We start from the raw sequence: 13587 nt of genomic DNA, 5'->3' as shown, positions 1-13587 counted from the left end.
GAAGTGGAGTTTGACAGTTTGGAGGGTAAAAGCTCAAGCAAAGCGTTACCGCTGCTGACTGATAGCGACCAACTTCTCGTAATCCGAAGATCGACTTCCTCTCACTCCGCGTTAGCTGCAGCGGAGCTGGAGGTGGGGACAGCCCACCGGTGGCTTTCTTCACCCACTAGCACCCAGCATGCAACACCCACTCTGTACCAACAGAGCTGGAGCAACAGGATCTGCCTTACCAAAATTTAATTTGGCTGACAACATCCGGTGTTTTGTAAGGTTGCTTTGATGTTTGTTTACTCGCCATCCCCAGCACATGCTCGGCACCAGCCTGCGGATGAATGGAAAAGAAAAGGGCTCCTCCACACCCCTTTGATCTCTCCCAGGAGACCTGCTAGGAGCAGTCGGTGCTGGAAACACCCTACGGAGGGACAGGTCCAGCCTTCCCTCTGGTGCTTTCGGCTGGCTGGTCCTGGTTAGTGCTGTTCGGCAAGCCTTTGGGTAGCACCTTTGGAGTTAGTCTCAGCTGGGGACAAACCAGCAATCCCCGCAGTAGCCATGGTGTGGTCACCGCTATCCCGCACCCTCAGAGCATCCTTCATCCCACCCCACAATAAAGGGACATCTCCATCACATCAAGTAGTTCATTTTTATTTAAAACCGCATAAAAAAAATAAGATTTCTGAATTCCCCTGTACAATATTAACTATTAACAAAAAACCCGCCGGCTACACACTTGGTTACATGTAAAGACACGACAGCGCGGACAGCCTGGGCCAGCTCCCCCCTCCCCAGCCCCAAACAAGACACCCGTGAGGAAAACCAAAACTCATCTGCAAACTGAGATCTGCACGTGGCAAGGAAACAACAGCAACCAGAAGTATGTACACAGACAGCTGGGGAGCAGGCAGCCACTCCTCACCTCCGCCAGACATCCGACAGAAACACTACGGGCCCAGGGACGGACACAGGACAGACACGGAGGGAAGACCCGAATAGAAAACTGGGGCGGGGGGGGATCAGCAGCTGTAGAAGCAAGGCGTGGGTTGCAAACCCACATGAATTATTATAAATAAATAAATAAGTTATCCTACCGGCTAGAACTCTTCCTTTAAAAAACAAGAACAAATTCATGAAAAATAAATTAAAAACAAAAAACTGGAAGAAAAAAAAAGGTAAAATGTTATAACTATTAACAACTGTACATCAAGCTTTGCTCCTATATAACTTTGTACACATTTACAGCTCTGTTGGTTTGCATTGTTTGTGCATTCGTGAGGGCACAAGGAAGCAAAGAACCCCAGAAAATCCACGCGAGATGGAGGCACAGGAGGCAAGGCATCGCCTGCTTGGCTCCCAGGTGTCTTCTGACCTGTTTTCTTTTTGAAAAGGGAAAGGGAACTATATACCCAGGCGAGTCTTGGAAAAGCAGCAATGTAGGAAAATTCAAGTATTTCCTCCAGCACAGCCCAGATTGTAACTGAAGGCACTCGAGCACGGTGACAGCAGAGAAGACACAGCCATTTGGCCACAGCACCTGCCCGCCCCCCAAGTAAGTTTTCCCCCGTTGAAGCTTTTCTCACAATAAGGTCTCCGATCTTCTCGCAGTCCCAAAAGACACTTGGAAGCCTCCGAATACAGAACCAAAACAACAAAAAACTTTACTGGCAAAGCATCAAATGAGACAGGGTCATTCAGATGGAAGTCCAGGACAGCTGGGTTGGATGGTGGCCACCAGCGCTTGCAAGACTGGGTTTCCAGCCCAACTCCAGGACAAGGTGTGCGTGTCCCCATTCGATGCTCTCCGGCTCAGTGCTGCGGTCATGAGGAGAAGCCCGGTGTTCTTTGCTTCTTGTGGCCAGGAGATGCATGGAGCTGTTACTTGCCAGGCTCCTGGATCAAACTGTGCAGGTGGATCTCTGCCGTCTCCTGGGCCAGGTGGATGTCTTGCAGCCAGGAATGGTTGAAAATGTCTTCTAAAGACGGCCGGTCCGAGGGGCGCATGGACAAGCACCACCGGATGAGATGTTGGCACTCTGGGGGAAGAGAAAACAGAAACCACCGGTCACAGAAGGCTCCTGTCCACCTTGTACCGCTGTCTGCAGAGCCCAGGCCATGCTGGGTGTGCTCAGGGCTGCGCCCAAACCTCCCCATCGGTCATCCATTATGGAGCAGAGGATGGCAGGACATGTGCCACCTCCTCCAGCTAACCATGGGAGGGAAAATCAAGCTCCTTGCGCCACCTCCTCCAGCTAACCATGGAGACGAACCTCCCCCATACCGTAAGAGCGGGATGCTCACGTGCCTGGTGCCATCTCCCAAAACCTGTTATCTCCCCTGCACTGCGAAGCAAGGTACTCACCCAGAGAGATCCGCCGCCGGAAAAAGAGCTGGCCCCGGATGATGTCCTCGTCCTGCTCAAAGGGGACGTCCCCACAGACCATGTCGTAGAGCAGAACGCCCAGGGACCAGATCGTCGCCGGGCGGCCGTGGTAGCGGTGGTAGCGGACCCACTCCGGCGGACTGTACACCCGTGTTCCTATGGGATACAGGCAGAGCTCATCAGGCAGATGCTGCCTGCTCCCAGACCCTCGCCTGAGCATCCCCAGGGATGCAGGGGCAGCACTGGGGGGGGGGGGACGGACACACGGCGTGACCCGCCGCCCCCTCGCCAGCACGTGACTCTTGTTTACAAACTTTGGGTTGTGAAATAAAGCCAATGGTGCCGGAAGAGGGCAGCACGGGGCCGGGAAAGGCCGACCGTTACATGCAAAAAAAAAAAAAAAAAAGAAAACCCCACGGGTGGGGAAAAACCACGCCTACCCCCCTCCCCGTCTTGGCCAAAAAAACCCAATAATAATAATAATAATAATTTAAAAAAATAAGCCAAGGCAAACAAGGGGAGCAGAGCAGCCCAAGCCTTTCCGTGCCGGCAACCAAACCAGCCAGCGCAAGGGTTTTGCAAGCCCCCCACCCCGCCCCATCCCGCTACCCCCATGGGTGTTTGTTTTTGTCTGCCTGGCTCCCCCCACCCCAGCCCGGGGCAGGGTGGGTGGCTGAGGCTGTGGCAGGGCCAGGAGTCGGCTCCCGTTTCACAACATCCGCCCCAGCCAAAAAGCAACTTGGCAGCAGCTCAATAATTAATCCACACACACACCCCCAGCAAAGGGGGGATCCTCCAAGTGCCTGGCCAGGCTGGGCTGTGCAATGCCCGGTACCAGGAGCATCCCCCCGGGTGTGGGCTCACCGTCAAATTCGGTGTAGACCGTGTCCTTGAGGAAGGTGCCGGAACCAAAGTCGATGAGCTTGAGCTCGCCGGTGGAGAGGTCGACGATGATGTTCTCGTCCTTGATGTCACGGTGCAGGACACCGCAGCTGTGGCAGTGCCGCACGGCCTCCAGCACCTGGCGGAAAAGCCCCCGCGCCAGCTCCTCGGACAAGGACCCCCTCTCGGTGATGAAATCGAAGAGGTCCTGGGACACCTCCGGCCGCTCCAGGACCAGCACAAAGCTGTCGGGCAGCTCAAACCAGTCCAGGAGGTGGATGACGCCGCGGAACCCGGAGCCCACCTTGTTCAGCAGCACGATCTCCAGTGGCACACGAGTGCCGTTAGGCTGTGGAGGGACCACAATGCAGTCAGTGGGGCTGATGCTGCGCCTGGGGTCTGGTACCCCCTGCCTGAGGTGCTCCAGTGACCCACTGCCCGGCCCCACTGGAGCCTGGGCATCCCCCCCTGCCAAGGGGACGTTCCAATGTCCCCCTGCCCGGCCCCACCAGTGCCTGGACATCCCCCCTGCCAAGGGGATGCTCCAGTGCCCCACTGCCCGGCCCCACCAGAGCCTGGGCAACCCCCCTGCCCAGCCCCACCGGCACAGGGCATGCCCCCTGCTCAGGGGATACTCCGGTGCCCCCCTGCCCAGCCCCACCAGTGCCTGGGCAACCCACCTGCCCAGCCCCACCAGTGCCTGGGCATCCCCCCGCCCAGGGGATGCTCCGATGCACCCCTGCTTGGCCCCACCAGCACCTGGGCATCCCCTCCGCCCAGGGGACGCTCCGGTGCCCCCTGCCCAGCCCCACCAGCGCTTGAGCATCCCTCCTGCCCAAGGGATGCTCCTATGCCCCACTGCCCGGCCCCACTGGTGCCTGGGCAACCCCCTGCCCGGCCCCACCGGTGCCCGGGCATCCCCCCTGCCCAGGGGACGCTCCAGTGCCCCCCGCCCGGCCCCAGGGCATCCCCCCTGCCCAGGGGACGCTCCGGTGCCCCCCGCCCGGCCCCAGGGCATCCCCCCTGCCCAGGGGACGCTCCGGTGCCCCCCGCCCGGCCCCAGGGCATCCCCCCTGCCCAGGGGACGCTCCGGTGCCCCCCGCCCGGCCCCAGGGCATCCCCCCTGCCCAGGGGACGCTCCGGTGCCCCCCGCCCGGCCCCAGGGCATCCCCCCGCGCGTGATGCTCCGCGTCCCAATAACCCCACAACCGTTGCCCCCCGCGCCATGTCCCGGTTTCCACCCTCCCGGGCCTCGGTTTATCCCCCCCGCCCGTGATGTCCCGGTTTCTCCCGGTGGCCCCGGTCACTCACCAGCTCGCCCCACTGGGAGATGCGTTCCCGGGCCACGTGTTTGATGGCCACCTGCAAGCCAAGGGGAGCGGCGGGCTGAGCACGCCGCCCGCCGCGCCGGCTCCCCTCCTCCTCCTCCGCCCCGCCGCCAGCCCCGCCACTTACCGGGGTGCTGTCTGAAAGGCGGATACCCGAGTACACCGAGCCGAAGCCGCCGCTCCCCAGCAGCGGGCCCACCTGGTAGAGCTTCTCTAACGGCTCCTTCTCCTTTCCTGCGGACGAGACCCGGCCGTCAACGCTCCGCCCGGGGCCCCAACCGTCCCCCAACCGAACCGCGCCGAGCCGAACCGGGCCGTAGCTCTCCTACCTGGCTGTAGTTTGGCGGCGTGCAGCTCCCCGCCGGGCCCCGAACGTAAATGGGCCAACGAGTTAATTTTCGAGAGCAGCATCCCGGCCCCCGCGCCCGGTATCGGGGCCGGTCCCGGCACCTCCCGAGCCGGACCGGGCACCGGCGGCTCGGGGCCGGCTCCCGGGCTGCCGAGCAGCGGCGGGCGGGCGGGGGAGCCCGGGAAGCAGGCGGCGGTTTGCCGGCAGCTGGGCGGGTGGGGAGCGGCCGCGGCGCGGCTGCTCCGCGCTCTGCCGGGCTCCCGTATGGCGCGGCCGCCCCGCGCCGGCCCCGGGAGTAGCAGCAGCCGGAGGCGGGTCCGGTGGAGCCAGGGGGCGGCGCTGAGGCAGCAGGCCCAGCCGCACCGGCCCGCCCAGCGCCGCCACAGCCAATAGTACGAGAGGCGGGCGGGGGGCTGCCCGCGCCGCGCCACGACGTGGCGGGAAGGAAAAGGCGCCAAAGGCGCCCGGGGGGCGTGGGGCGGCATCCCCCCGGCGAGAGCAGGGACGCGAAGAGCGAGCGGCGCGCCTAGAGCTGCAGCTGCGACTCGCGCTGCCACCGGTTACCCGGTTCTGAGCGCGCGTCCCGCCGCGTTCCCCGGTTGCCACGGCATCGGTGGAACTCGCGCTTGTTCGTTAAGCGCGCGCAAGAATGGCGGGGGGTAACGCCCACCCGAAAACGCGTTGTGAGGGGCTGCGTGGGGCTCGGCCCGACCGCAGCGGGGTCGGCTCGCCGGGCCGGGGCCGCCTGAACGCTCTCCCGGGGCGGCCGCAGCGTCCCCGCGGCCGGGCCGGCGCATCCCAGCCGGGTGGGAGCGGCGGAGCTCTTCCTCCTCCTGCAGCCCCGCGAAAACCCCAACGGTCTTAAACTTCGTCTTCACTTTATTATTTTTTCCTGCAGCCTCACAACTTCCTGGCGGTGCTCGGCACCCCCCAGACCCCATCTCGCCCCGTGCTGCCGTTACTTCATCACGGCCAAACCGGTGTCTGAACTTTTCCCTTTTCTAGTCAAAGCAGCAATTCCAGCTGAGGACTCTTGACCAACAACCCTTTTTTGAAAAAAATCCACCCCCCCCCACCCCGACTCTTTCTTTTTTCCGCAGAAGTCGCTGGCTGAGATGCTTTCCCGAGTTCCAGAGATAAGATAAATAATTTACTGGATGGAGGTCTCTGATTACTCAGTCTATTAGCATTTAGAGCAAAGAGCTCCAGCCACCAGGAGCTGAATTACTCCAGACGAAGCCCATCTGGGCTCCCGAGTGAGACCGAGGAGTTCCCAGCATCCCACACATACTTGTGGGATGAATTGCTTGAAATCGAATGGGGCTTACTGGAAATGCTGGTGAGCTCCCGGCTCCTTTAGTATTTCTTTTTTTTTATATATAAAAATAATAAAACATAACCCAAATGCAACCCCCAAAGTGGACTACAGAGTTGTGGCTCAGCTGTCGTGCCGGCCGGGAAGGGTTCAGCACCACCGGGAAGGGTTCAGCATCACCGGGAAGGGTTCAGCACCACTGGGAAGGGTTCACCTCCACTGTTGCCTCTGTTATATTTACGGAGAACATGGCACATCCTTTTTCAGGGGCTGAGACAGCAAAAACCTGGAAAACCTACACAGATTTTTACCCAGAAGATGACATTTTTTATTTGAGGAAAAGTGTGGAGAACTTGACGCAGCAGGCTTCATGCTTTTTTTTTTTTTGTGCCTTTTTTTTTTTTTTAATATATTATTGTTGTTATTTGGAGTGATGCAAGCTGAGGGTGGAGGAGAGGGGCAGGCAGCGCCTTTCTCCTGCCTTACTGCCACCCGACGCCTGGGCATATTCGGGACAACTGGTTCTGCCAGTCGGTGCTCAGCCGTGGGACGAGGTGACTTAGCATCTGGCCCCAAACTCATTATCAAATGCTTTGCCGGGATGATGAAAGGTACCGGAGGGGCTGCCCTGGAAACCCTGGCTCTTTATTGACAAACAAAGCTCACCCCGGGAGTGGCAGGGCTTTCCTGGGGGCTGCCTTCCCCTGACCTCCGTGGGAGGTGCAGCCTCCTTCCTCACTCTGCCCAAACCTGCTAATTAGTGTCGAAGGGAGCAGCGTGTCTTGCAACTCGGATGATCTGGGGCCAAATCATCCTTGTGCGTAAACCTGTCCAACTGCTAATTTCCCCAGGGGACTGAGTCAGCGGCTGCCTCTTCCTGCCAGCGTGAAGGGGTTGTATCCCCTCTGGGTTGGGGAAACCCCCCCATCTTGGAGGCGATGGGGAGACATTTCTCCATGCCCTGGCTGTGCAGAGCAGGGATGTGACCCTGTTTCCCGGCTGTATCCATCTCTTCCCAGAATAACCCACCCGGGTGCATCCCTGTTCCCCAGATGACCCCAAACCAGGACTAGGAGCCACCTTTTCCCCCCAGGCCCATCCCACGTACTCACCTTTCCCCTGCCAGCCCGGGCGAGGCCATTGGCATGTGTCAGACATTCAAGCTAACATGAAACAAACCCCATCCTGCTTGCTACCCACTTCACCCTCGTCTGTAGGCATCACTGCTTCTCCCAGCCCTCTTCCTGCGGGATGAAAGCCGCCGAGGATGGCAGGGGCAGGAAAGCAGCCCACCTTTTCTAGCACACCTTGCACTTCCACGGACACATGGATGTCCAAGCGGGACTGCGGGTCCTGCCCCAACCAGGTGGCAACATCCCTGGCCCAGGCTGCCTCTTTCCACCCCTGGGTCAAACCCAATGCTTGATGTGAGCCCCTGGGGAAGCGGTTTGCAGCTCAGAGGAGATTGCACAGGGCTTGCAAAGAGGAAAAACCCAAGCAGAACCATGCCTGGAGAGATGCAGGACCCCAGGGTGGCACATGGAACTGGTGGCAGGTCTGTGAGAGAGGAGCTCCCAGCAGACATCGAAAGATCAGCTCTCAGCCCTGCAAACAATCCCGGCAGCTTTCGGGCTCTTCAGCGGCATTCCAGTCTAACCGGGGCTGCCTTGCATGATAATCAGGCTTAATTACTGCTTTATCGCTTGATTGCTGTGCTGGGCCCTTGGAGCTGCAGTGTTGCTTTCGCAGTTTACTTTTTGTATTTCCTCCCCCTCGCCTTCCCTGCCAGCACAATTAGCAAATAGGTGAAAATGGGGAGGGCCAAGCTGATACCCAAGGGGGAGAGAGGGGGGACTTGCTGCTCAGGAGTCCCTGGGGTGGAGAGGCAGCAGATTTGTAGCCAGTGGAGGGTTAAAACTGAGGTTTCCACCGGTGTCTTGCAGACAAAATAGCAAGGTCAATGCCAAACCAGGAGTGCAACCCCATATCAGCTCCACGAGCGTCCCCCTTCCGGAGGGGACAGCATCCCTGGAGGAGGGAGGGGAGGACTGTGAGGCGATTAAAGCCGTGACACAGAAAGGCCGTGGTTTTCCTAGCATGAGCTTTGAGTCATTGCGTGACCTTGGCTGCGTCTGCCCGTGGCTCCCTCCGCTTGGGCTCAGTTGCCCGCAGAACCGGCTGGCCCAGGGCGTGGGGCGAAGCAGTGGCACAGACCTGCTGGTCCTTGGGGAAAGCGTGAAACCTTCCTCAGTCAGGCCAGCAAAGATGCTCCCGCCTACGCGCAGTGAGCAATCCTCAGCCACACCGGCGAGGAAGCAGGCGCTGCCCTCGGCCAGGCAGTGGGTGCTGCGGTAGGGACACCCCCAACGTGCCATCGCCTGCTCGAAGTCACCTCTACACCAGCGAGGAGGTGCCCTCGTGTCTCACTGGTGACTTTGGAAGTGCGATAAATGTCTGTGTCTCCCCCAGCATCACTGCGGTGCAGGTGATGGGCATTGCGCTACAGGATGCGGCCAATCCTGGGGTGCACAGAGGCTCCTGGGGGGCTGCGGAGGGGCTGGGCTCTGCCTGCAGCTGTGGGTTGGGATCATGGGTGCCAAGAGCCAGTGCAGCCACAGGGTGCTGGCTGGGTGCTGCTTCCCCTCCCGCCCCATCCTCTGGGTCCCAGGGGTCCCCCCAGACCCAGGTGAGACCCCAAGGCAGCGGTGACAGCTTGGGAACGCACATCCCACGCTGGTGCTGGAGTCACCCGAGGACAGGGAGGAGAAAGATCCTTGCTGGTGTGCTGGAGCACCCCAAAACCCCTCTAAACCAGCACCCTGGCCTTTGGGTGCCAATCCCTGCCAGCTCAGGAAGGTGATGGGGCCCGCAAACGGGGCAGGAGATGCAGGGACCCATCCTGCTCCCTGGGAGGAGCAGATGTGGGGATTTCTTCTTATGAATTTGAATATTTTATTTATTTTTTTTGTTGTACGCTGGCTTTTAGCGCGGGCTTTTGGGAGAGGTGTGCGCGGAGGCGGCAGCATGGCTAATCTGCTTTGTGAATGGAGCCACACGGGGGGCGGCCGAGGGGATCGGGGAGGTGGAGGGAGCCACATATTTGGGATTCCTTCATCTGGGTGGGCTCCTTCTCCCCAGACTCTCAGGATGTGGGAAATGGAAGATGAAAGGAGCTGCATTTCCAGCCTCTCGGGTTACAATGTCTAAAGCAGAAAAGGGTGGTCGGGAAAAAAAAAAAAAAAAAAAAAAAAAAAAAAAAAGGAGGGCGGGCGGGGGGTGGGTGGGGAATGGGATGCTACAGGGAAACCTGGGTTGGGAAATGGCCCGGCTAGGTTGGGGCAGGGAAGGGGGCGGCTGGGGCCGAGCCGCTCGTGTTTCACATCACGTCAGGGCTGAGGAATTTCCTCTGCTCTGGGGGTGCCTCGCCGAGAAAAAGGGGGAGGCTTTAAGGTTAGCCGGGGCTGAATAATAGCCAAGAGGCGAGGGATTAAAAGTGTTACCCAGGGGCTGCTGTTTACAAGCAAACCCTTTTGCTCTGCAAGAGGGGAAAGAGGGATACCTCGGGGTGACGGTGGGGACCCTGGGCCACGCATCGCCCGCATCCCTTCCCCGGTGGGCGCAGCGGGGCGGCTGCCCCCGGCCCTTGGCTGGTTTCCTCCCTGACAGCCCCTCTGCAGTGAGGTCCCTGGATCATCCCTGTGCATAGGCAGGAAAATCCGCTTTTCCAAGAGCGTTTGTGCTACCTGCTGGGCTGCCCCGGGAAAGGGACAGGGAGAGGGGGCACAAGCAGCGGGAAGGGGGCAGCCGGAGAGACAGGGCTCTGTGCGGGGGGCCTCCAGACCTGGGCATCTCCTGGCATCATCCCACCACCTCCTGAGCCGAAGTCCAGGTTCTGCCCCAAAACACCTCATTTTCATTTCCCCTTTATCGCTGTTTCAGGTGATGCAAGGTCAAGGTGAGGAGGAGGGGAAGGAAATGCATTTCTCCTGCGTTATTCCCTGTTATCCCCCATCTCTGATAGGACAGCTGGGAAAGGACCATCACAGGGTGCAAATGCAGCCCCCAGGCTGGGCCAAGGGATGCTGCAGGATCCAACCTGGCTGCCCACCCTGGGATGGCAGAGATGCCGGCACATGCTGTGGGCAACCAGGCTTCACTTCCAGGGAGTGTGCGCTAGGGACAGGCTGTCCTCCCTGATTTAGCCCAGGGAAACTGAGGCACGAGCAGGCTATGGAGCCCCTGTGAGGCTGGAGGGGGGAGGTGGGCTTATTCTGCCCCAAAAAGGGGATGAAAAGGCAAAAACTGGTTTGCAAACCAGGGAAGGTGCAGATGGGATCAGCCCAAGTGCTGCTCGTGAGCGGGTGCACCTGCACCGTTGGCTGTGCCGGGGGAGACACTGCACCCAGGCAGGCACCTGACCGTGCCTGGGGACACAGGATCTGGCCTGGGGACCAGCACCATGGGCTGGCATCGCTTGGGGAGACAAAATATACCTATACGCAAAGCTCAGGCTGACTGCACACCCCCAGCCTGGGCTAGCATCACAGGTTTCTTTCTGCAGAGCGTTTGCATGAGAAAAGCACTTTTTAAAGGTTATAAAAATGATTTTGGTGGCTGATGGGGGACCCGAGGGTGTCTGGCTCTCCTCTTCCCCCTCCGCCCTGCAAAGCCCTGCCTATTCCCAGGTACATTCCTGGCATTGCTCCAGCCCCGGGAGTGCAGGGAGGGCGCTGACCCCCTGAGCATGGGAAAAATGTCTGTCTGCGTGCGGGAAAGGAGGTGCAAATAGTGTGGGGTGAGGAGGTCAGCCGGGAAATCCCTTTCATCTTTTCCCGGGCCTTTAGCCGACACGCGGCCGAGGAGCGCGTGGAGCGAGCAGGAGAGGGTTTTGTCTGCGCCTGGAAAAGGGAAGGCTCCCAGGAAGCTGGATGCTGTTTCCAAGCTGGAGGAGGCTGAGTCGCCGCGTGGGGTGGACAGTGCAGAGATGGCACGGATGGGTCACAGCGGTGACCCCTAGGATAGGTGATGGGCAATTAGGTTTGGCCTTCATCCCTGTGCGCAGGGGACCCCCCACATGCCAGGGCGATGGGGACGAAGGGGCACTGTCCCCCACGATGGCCACAGCATGCAGGGACTGGCTATTGGTGCTGGTGGCTCAGCCCCACTGGGGACGTGATGGTTCCTGGGTACCAGTCACTGCCCCATCATCAGCCCAGGGGGTTCTGGCTGCCAGACGGAGCCGGGCCAGGGTGCTGCTCACAGCCTGGAGAAATCCCGGTGGAAACCCAGCCCCGTACCAGTGAGGGCAGCAGCCTGCAGACTGGACTCTTCCCTCACTGGGTGCAGAGGTTCGGAGCAGCCCTGGTGCAAAGGCTGGGCCTGATGCTGCACCTGGGCTGCCAGGACAGGCACAGGTCTCTTGGCAAGAGCATAATAAAGGCAGATCTCACCCTCCCTGTCTGCTTGGCAAAAAAATCCTGAGTGGAGGAGATGGGGTAACCCCTGAGGAGCCCAGGAGATGTGGGGCCATCCCCTCCTCTGCCACAGACCCCCTGTATGCCCTCGATCTGATCCCTCCATCTCGTTATCCCACCTGGACTATAATAAACCCCTCCCTGTGCTTGAACCCCAGCATCACCCTCCCAGCACCCCCGGAGGAGTGCTGGCCTGTCCTCGCCTGCGCTTGTTGGTCAAAGGAGGAGTCCCAGTGCAACCCTGCCCCACGCCGAGCCGGATCCAGCCTGGTTTTCAGGAATCGGGGCTGGGGCAGGTGGCTGTGGGTGACAGCTGGTGCCTTGGGTGGCACCCACTTGTCCTAATGTGCTTGGGTCCTGATGCACCCATTTCCTTTTAGGAAAACGCATGCATTTTTTCCTGCAAAAACCTTGCATCCAGGTCCTGATGCGCCCAGGTCCTGCTGCTTCATGGGACTCCGGCTCTCCCCAGGGTTTTCCATCACCTCTCCCTGGCTGCGCTGCGGGGTGAGGGCTTCTCCTGCCTGTACAAAGCAGATGGTAAAACACAGACTAACGAGATCAGAGATTAATCTCCACTTTGCTTCCAAATCGCATAATCATGTAAATATTCTCAGTATCGGGGTGGAGCAGGCTCCAGGCTGCTCCCTCCTGGGCCACTTTGCATGTGGGATGGTGGCAGGGGGTCGGATCCTGCCCTGATGCTGCTCTGGGGCCCTGTTAGTTCCAGAGACTGCCCAGTGTCCTGCTGGTGTGCAGGCCTCCAGGACCGTGTCTGGCAGGAGGTGGTGGGAGAGGCCCCCGGTGTGTGGGAGCAGCAGCTCCCCATCGCACCCCCTTGCTCCGCCGCGTCCCGGTTTGACCTCACACCGGGGTTACCCGCCTTGTGCCCAGGCAACCCAGCAGGAAACACGTCCCTGAGCACCCTCCCAAGCCCAGGAGCAAACCCAGCCCAGTGACTCCCAGTTCCCACCAGTAAAGGGCATTGGGGTGGAACTGGGGAGTTGCCAATGTGTGATGCCACTCCGCACCCTGCACGAGAGCCAGGCGGCGTCAGCACCGGCCGCCGCTGCCCCAGCACCGCAGCCAGCTTTAATGGGAGAGGAAAAGGGGGGGAATCTCACGTTTTGGGTGACACGTGTGGCTGGTGGCCCCAAATTCCTGCGCGGCCAGCGGCACAGCCCCATTATCAGCACGCCGGGGCTGTTTGCTGGAAAAGGGCGGCAGCGGGGCTGGGTGACCCCACACTTCCTTCCTTTCCTGGAAGCCACTTGCTCCAAGCATGACGCTCGTGCTCCGATAACCGGCTGCTTTCACAACACACCAGCAAGCGCGGGGCCGGGTTCACTCCCCGCTCCGCTGCTGTCCTTCCTGCCTGCCTTGCATCGCTCCCTGGGCACCTGCTTGCCCTGCCTCAGTTTCCCCTCTCCGTAGAGGTGGAACCACAGCCCCAAGTGCTGCAAACCCCAGCTGCTTACAAGAAGGGTGAGAGCAGAGCGTGGATATGTTTCTCTGTGAGGTGCAACAAAGTGCGTTGGGTCTCAGCCTCACTCCCCCTCCATCCAGCCACCTCAGTAGCGAGGGCTGGGCTGGAAACTCCCCTTTGCAAAACCTGGAGCGGAGGAGCAAGGAGAAGCGGGGGTCCTGCATCTCCCAAGAAAGGGCTGGTGGGGCCAGGGATGCTGAACCACACTGGCCCCCTGTCCCACAAGGCAAACGTAGGACCTCAGTGCAAGATGGCACCAGAATGGACCGGGGACGCCTTGGTCCCCTTGTGCCCAGGACAGAGCAGCTGGTGGCCCTTGTTTGCACCGAGGGGCTGAGCAATCCCGGCTGGGGAAATGGCAGGCAGGGTCCTGCCCGAG

General features: G+C 60.1%; 1 protein-coding gene across 2 annotated transcripts; it reads right to left on the bottom strand.

The window, feature by feature from the left end:
- Positions 1-626: 626 nt before the first annotated feature.
- PIM1 (Pim-1 proto-oncogene, serine/threonine kinase) lies at positions 627-5220 on the bottom strand. Of its 2 annotated transcripts, none has more exons than XM_055819986.1 (6): positions 4914-5216; positions 4712-4818; positions 4568-4618; positions 3239-3605; positions 2354-2530; positions 627-2027 (listed from the first exon to the last, which is right to left on the bottom strand). In XM_055819986.1, exons 1-6 carry the CDS (start codon positions 4993-4995, stop codon positions 1870-1872), a joined length of 942 nt encoding a protein of 313 aa, XP_055675961.1. In that variant the 5' UTR covers positions 4996-5216; the 3' UTR covers positions 627-1869. The 2 variants fall into 2 exon arrangements, 1 of the variants encoding a protein (XP_055675961.1); XR_008750015.1 differs by lacking the exon at positions 627-2027 and adding an exon at positions 2044-2188 and having other exon boundaries at positions 2235-2530; positions 4914-5220.
- Positions 5221-13587: the final 8367 nt, after the last annotated feature.

This window comes from Falco peregrinus, chromosome 16, assembly GCF_023634155.1.
Source record: "Falco peregrinus isolate bFalPer1 chromosome 16, bFalPer1.pri, whole genome shotgun sequence".
Taxonomy (NCBI): Eukaryota; Metazoa; Chordata; class Aves; order Falconiformes; family Falconidae; genus Falco; species Falco peregrinus.
Note: the sequence above shows the minus strand (reverse complement) of the source record. Positions and strands in the feature narration are given on the sequence as shown.